Source organism: Phoxinus phoxinus (assembly GCF_949152265.1).
Source record: "Phoxinus phoxinus genome assembly, chromosome: 23".
In the NCBI taxonomy this organism is placed as follows: Eukaryota; Metazoa; Chordata; class Actinopteri; order Cypriniformes; family Leuciscidae; genus Phoxinus; species Phoxinus phoxinus.
Window position 1 is genome coordinate 277,501 of NC_136898.1, and position 7,500 is coordinate 285,000.

At 53.1% G+C, this 7,500-nt stretch overlaps 1 protein-coding gene across 6 annotated transcripts in view; it reads right to left on the reverse strand.

Moving 5' to 3' along the window:
• erg (ETS transcription factor ERG) overlaps nt 1–7,500 on the reverse strand; it is a 54,787-nt gene that overhangs the window by 8,168 nt on the left and 39,119 nt on the right. For all 6 annotated transcript variants that reach the window (XM_079600469.1, XM_079600467.1, XM_079600471.1 and 3 more), the window contains one exon: nt 3,900–4,103. In XM_079600469.1, the coding sequence (XP_079456595.1) occupies nt 3,900–4,103 (204 nt within the window). The remainder of the gene's footprint in view (nt 1–3,899; nt 4,104–7,500) is intronic.

Sequence of the window (7,500 nt, forward strand, 5' to 3'; positions counted from 1 at the left end):
CCGACCTTCCAGAGTCTCCTCCCGTCGAGACCGCCCTTCCAGAGCCTCCTCCTGTCGAGACCGACCTTCCAGAGCCTCCTCCTGTCGAGACCGACCTTCCAGAGCCTCCTCCTGTCGAGACCGACCTTCCAGAGCCTCCTCCTGTCGAGACCGCCCTTCCAGAGTCTCGTCCTGTCGAGACCGACCTTCCAGAGCCTCCTCCTGTCGAGACCGCCCTTCCAGAGTCTCGTCCTGTCGAGACCGACCTTCCAGAGCCTCCTCCTGTCGAGACCGACCTTCCAGAGCCTCCTCCTGTCGAGACCGACCTTCCAGAGCCTCCTCCTGTCGAGACCAACCTTCCAGAGCCTCCTCCTGTCGAGACCGACCTTCCAGAGCCTCCTCCTGTCGAGACCGCCCTTCCAGAGTCTCGTCCTGTCGAGACCGCCCTTCCAGAGTCTCCTCCTGTCGAGACCGACCTTCCAGAGTCTCGTCCTATCGAGACCGACCTTCCAGAGTCTCCTCCTGTCGAGACCGACCTTCCAGAGTCTCGTCCTGTCGAGACCGACCTTCCAGAGTCTCCTCCTGTCGAGACCGACCTTCCAGAGCCTCTTCCCGTCAAGACCGCCCTTCCTCAGTCCCGAGAACAGAAGGAGACTCTGGAAGGGTGGTCTCGACAGGACGAGACTCTGGAAGTAGTGCCTTCTGGGAGGGGGGGCTTCTGTCACATCTGTACCTGGTACTTCATTTGCCAGCACTCTCCTCGGTTCCCACCAGCACATCATTCCAAATCAATCACACCTGCACCTCACCGCCCTTCCAGAGTCTCGTCCCGTCAAGACCACCCTTCCAGAGTCTCGTCCCATCGAGACCGCCCTTCCAGAGTCTCGTCCCATCGAGACCACCCTTCAAGAGTCTCGTCCTGTCGAGACCACCCTTCCAGAGTCCTATCCCGTCAAGACCACCCTTCCAGAGTCTCATTCCGTCAAGACCACCTTTCCAGAGTCTCGTTCCGTCGAGACCACCCTTCAAGAGTCTCGTCCGGTCGAGACCACCCTTCCAGAGTCTCGTCCCGTCGAGACCACCCTTCCAGAGTCTCGTCCCGTCGAGACCACACTTCCAGAGTCCTGTCTCGAGATGGCCATCGTTCCAGAGTCTCGTTCCGTCGAGACCACCCTTCAAGAGTCTCGTCCCGTCGAGACCACCCTTCCAGAGTCCTGTCCCGTCAAGACCACCCTTCCAGAGTCTCATTCCGTCAAGACCACCTTTCCAGAGTCTCGTTCCGTCGAGACCACCCTTCAAGAGTCTCGTCCCGTCGAGACCACCCTTCCAGAGTCTCGTCCCGTCGAGACCACCCTTCAAGAGTCTCGTCCCGTCGAGACCACCCTTCCAGAGTCTCGTCCCGTCGAGACCACCCTTCAAGAGTCTCGTCCCGTCGAGACCACCCTTCCAGAGTCTCGTCCCGTCGAGACCACCCTTCCAGAGTCTCGTCCCGTCGAGACCACACTTCCAGAGTCCTGTCTCGAGATGGCCATCGTTCCAGAGTCCTGTCCCGTCAAGACCACCCTTCCAGAGTCTCATTCCGTCAAGACCACCTTTCCAGAGTCTCGTTCCGTCGAGACCACCCTTCAAGAGTCTCGTCCCGTCGAGACCACCCTTCCAGAGTCTCGTCCCGTCGAGACCACCCTTCAAGAGTCTCGTCCCGTCGAGACCACCCTTCCAGAGTCTCGTCCCGTCGAGACCACCCTTCCAGAGTCTCGTCCCGTCGAGACCACACTTCCAGAGTCCTGTCTCGAGATGGCCATCGTTCCAGAGTCTCGTTCCGTCGAGACCGCCCTTCCAGAGTCTCGTTCCGTCAAGACCGCCCTTCCAGAGTCCTGTCCCATCAAGACTGCCCTTCCAGAGTCTCGTCCCTTCGAGACCACCCTTCCAGAGTCTCGTCCCGTCGAGACCGACCTTCCAGAGTCTCGTCCCGAGATGGCCATCGTTCCAGAGTCTCGTTCCATCGAGGCCACCCTTCCAGAGTCTCGTCCCGTATAGACCGACCTTCCAGAGTCTCGTCCCGTATAGACCGACCTTCCAGAGTCTCGTCTCGAGATGGCCATCGTTCCAGAGTCTCGTTCCATCGAGGCCACCCTTCCAGAGTCTCGTCCCGTCGAGACCGACCTTCCAGAGTCTCGTCCCGAGATGGCCATCGTTCCAGAGTCTCGTTCCATCGAGGCCACCCTTCCAGAGTCTCGTCCCGTCGAGACCGACCTTCCAGAGTCTCGTCCCGAGATGGCCATCGTTCCAGAGTCTCGTTCCATCGAGACCACCCTTCCAGAGTCTCGTCCCGAGATGGCCACCCTTCCAGAGTCTCGTCCCGTCGAGACCACCCTTCCAGAGTCTCGTCCCGTCGAGATCACCCTTCCAGAGTCTCGTCCCTTCGAGACCACCCTTCCAGAGTCTCGTCCCGTCGAGACCGACCTTCCAGAGTCTCGTCCCGAGATGGCTATCGTTCCAGAGTCTCGTTCCATCGAGGCCACCCTTCCAGAGTCTCGTCCCGTCGAGACCACCCTTCCAGAGTCTCTTGGGGTTTCCAGTCTCCATCCTAGCCCAAGTTCCAGTAGGAGCTCCCCAATAAAACAATTTGGGGGGGGGGGGGGCATATACCATCAATGCCGGCTCCACCCTGGTCCCCTGAACAGCCACTTCCGCCCTGGTCCCCTGGACTGCCGGCTCCACCCTGGTCCCCTGAACAGCCGGCTCTGCCCTGGTCTCCTGAGCTGCAGGCTCCGCCATGGCCGCCTGAATCAGCACCGCCCTGGAGGCTACCTACGCCATATGGGCCACGCCCTCGTCAGCCTCCAAGTAGTGCCTTCTGGGAGGGGGGGCTTCTGTCACATGTGTACCTAGTCACCATCCTTTGCACTTCATTTGCCAGCACTCTCCTCGGTTCCCACCAGCACATCATTCCCAATCAATCACACCTGCACCTCATCATCACCCTCATCACTGTCACTATAAATACACTCACCTCACCCCAGCTCTTGGTCCGACCTCGTTTGTTGTATGCGGACTATTCCCCAGCGATAGTCTCCAGCGATCTCCCCGTCTCCAGCGTCTCCACCAAGATCACCCGTTGGACTCCACTACCCTGCTCACCTCATCCCTGCACCTTTGTTTATCAATAAACTCACTATTCACCATCGTTCCTCCTCTCCTGAGTCTCCATACTGTAACAGATGCTCCTGATCCTGATCACCCTGTAGGGTTTATTCTGAGATAACAACCGGCTGGATGTACATTCTGCCGTATAGTATAAATGAGGCTATAATACATTATAAGCATGGACTTCATAGAAAGTGTTACCAACATTTCTTTAGACTTTATTTATAATATAATTCAGTTTTAAAAATTAAAATTTGACTTAAAATTGAAATGATAATATATACATTGTCTGACTTTCGGGGGAAGTCAACAGGTCTGATGAGATTCACACAGGTATAAACTGATTTATTAATGCATGTTAATGAGTCGTGTGAGGTCAGAGGTCAGCAGAGTGAATGAGGTCAGAGGTCAGTAATGAAGAGCTTATGAAGCGTCATGATGAGCAGATAATATGCACGCACACACACACACGCACACACACACACACACACACACAGAGAGAGAGAGAGAGAGAGAGAGAGAGAGAGAGAGAGACGGATGAGAGACACGGACGAGAGCTGTTGCAGCTGCCGGTCAGACACACACACACACACACACACACACACAGAGAGAGAGAGAGATGGGCGAGAGACACTCACTCTCTCTGAGGTAGTGCAGGTGACACAGCAGGATCTCGGCTGTGTAGCTGCTGGTCAGACACACACACACACACACACACACACACACACACACACACACACACACAGAGAGAGAGATGGGCGAGAGACACTCACTCTCTCTGAGGTAGTGCAGGTGAGACAGCAGGATCTCGGCTGTGTAGCTGCTGGTCAGTCGCTGGACGTCGTCTTTGCTCATCTTGCAGAGCTGCTTCCCATCGACGCTGTGGAACAGAGACACGTCCACCTCCGGCAGTCCGAACTCCTTCACGGCCCACTCCAGCCACTGACACACGTGATCCGCCGACCACAGACTGGGATCTGACAAACAGAGCACAGGTCAATCACTCACACACACACACACACACACACACACACACACACACACACACACACACACACACACACACACACTCCAGCCACTGACACACGTGATCCGCCGACCACAGACTGGGATCTGACAAACAGAGCACAGGTCAATCACTCACACACACACACACACACACACACACACACACACACACACACACACACACACACACACTCCAGCCACTGACACACGTGATCCGCCAACCACAGACTGGGATCTGACAAACAGAGCACAGGTCAATCACTCACACACACACACACACACACACACACACACACACACACACACACACACACACACACACACACACACACACACACACACACACACACACACACACACACACTCCAGCCATTGACACACGTGATCCGCCGACCACAGACTGGGATCTGACACACAGAGCACAGGTCAATCACTCACTCACACACACACACACACACACACACACACACACACACACACACACACACACACACACACACACACACTCCAGCCACTGACACACGTGATCCGCCGACCACAGACTGGGATCTGTCACACAGAGCACAGGTCAATCACTCACTCACACACACACACACACACACACACACACACACACACACACACACACACACTCCAGCCACTGACACACGTGATCCGCCAACCACAGACTGGGATCTGTCACACAGAGCACAGGTCAATCACTCACTCACACACACACACACACACACACACACACACACACACACACACACTCCAGCCACTGACACACGTGATCCGCCAACCACAGGCTGGGATCTGTCACACAGAGCACAGGTCAATCACTCACTCACACACACACACACACACACACACACACACACACACACACACACTCCAGCCACTGACACACGTGATCCGCCGACCACAGACTGGGATCTGACACACAGAGCACAGGTCAATCACTCACTCACACACACACACACACACACACACACACACACACACACACACACACACACACACACACACACACACACACACACACTCCAGCCACTGACACACGTGATCCGCCGACCACAGACTGGGATCTGACACACAGAGCACAGGTCAATCACTCACTCACACACACACACACACACACACACACACACACACACACACACACACACACTCCAGCCACTGACACACGTGATCCGCCAACCACAGACTGGGATCTGACACACAGAGCACAGGTCAATCACTCACTCACACACACACACACACACACACACACACACACACACACACACACACACACACACACACACACACACACACACTCCAGCCACTGACACACGTGATCCGCCGACCACAGACTGGGATCTGACACACAGAGCACAGGTCAATCACTCACTCACACACACACACACACACACACACACACTCCAGCCACTGACACACGTGATCCGCCGACCACAGACTGGGATCTGACACACAGAGCACAGGTCAATCACTCACACACACACACACACACACACACACACACACACACACACACACACACACACATTTGAAATAGAATAGTTCTGCCCTCATATTTAAAGGGGTCATGAACTGAGAATTTTCCTTGATCTTTTGACAGTTAAGAGTTCGTTATACTATAACAAATATCCTGTGAGTTTCAAGACTCAAAACTTCCCTGTTATTCCAAAAACAGCTTTTATTGAAACCAAGGCCAGTAAACGACAGGATCTGAGAAGTGGAGACTTGTGACGTCACAGAGCAGCGAAACTCCGCCTCCGTCTGCGTCTGTGGCCCCGCCCACTGGAGCGCTAGTGAATAGTGACATGAGAACACGTAAAGATCGACACAGGATCATTACCATTGCCTTCCAGACGATCCTAATGCTGGGAAAGTGTTGTAGTCTTCAACAGTGTGAAAGTCTCAGGGCGTTATTTGTGTTCGGCAGATTTCACGCTGGATTATTTGGTAAATCCGTCGCAATTTCAGACTTTTACAATATGGATCTGCCAGCAACGCCACAAACATGTAAGTAACCATGTTTATTTTAATGCCTGATCTGTGATCAGTGATTTCTGATGTGTAATTATTCAAGTTCAGATTATCTTTCTCTCAAACTCGTTCAATACTGTTTATGCATCAGCAAATCAAGCCGGTGACATAGGATGAAAATAATCTTATTTAAACTGTGATTCAATTATATACAGAAAGCGATCAAAGAACGCTCCCTTCCCAATCGCCCAAGCTGTCAATCACACAGCGCGAGTTTATCTGGACACTTGCCAAAACTCGTTATGAAATCAAAGACGCTGTTACACGGCACACGAAGCTCTTACTGTATTTACATCTCATTTGCATTGTTATTTGGTGAAGGCATTCGTGAGAGAGCAGAAACTGCGTTGCAATGATGAGATCACTTCAATCACGCGGTCAACAGTCTGTCTGTCATCTGCTCGTCACTGCAGCCTCTCATGCGATGGGGTACATCTACAATTAACTTTCACGATTCGTTAATCTCGACAGCTGTAATAGTAAAAACGTAGTAAAAGATTTAGAGAGAGATTTCCACATGTAATACTTGCTATTTCATATGCAAAGATGTCAGCCAATCACAGCAGTGGGCGTTTACACTGAAGTCTCAAAGCAGCCAATCACAGAAGTGGGCGTTTACACTGAAGTCTCAAAGCAGCCAATCACAGCAGTGGGCGTTAACACTGAAGTCTCACAGCAGCCAATCACAGCAGTGGGCGTTTACACTGAAGTCTCACAGCAGCCAATCACAGCAGTGGGCGTTTACACTGAAGTCTCAAAGCAGCCAATCACAGCAGTGGGCGTTTACACTAAAGTCTCACAGTAGCCAATCACAGCAGTGGGCGTTAACGCTGAAGTCTCACAGCAGCCAATCACAGCAGTGGGCGTTTACACTGAAGTCTCAAAGCAGCCAATCACAGCAGTGGGCGTTTACACTGAAGTCTCACAGTAGCCAATCACAGCAGTGGGCGTTTACACTAAAGTCTCACAGTAGCCAATCACAGCAGTGGGCGTTTACACTGAAGTCTCACAGCAGCCAATCACAGCAGTGGGCGTTTACACTAAAGTCTCACAGTAGCCAATCACAGCAGTGGGCGTTAACACTGAAGTCTCACAGCAGCCAATCACAGCAGTGGGCGTTTACACTGAAGTCTCAAAGCAGCCAATCACAGCAGTGGGCGTTTACACTGAAGTCTCACAGTAGCCAATCACAGCAGTGGGCGTTTACACTAAAGTCTCACAGTAGCCAATCACAGCAGTGGGCGTTTACACTGAAGTCTCACAGCAGCCAATCACAGCAGTGGGCGTTTACACTAAAGTCTCACAGTAGCCAATCACAGCAGTGGGCGTTAACAC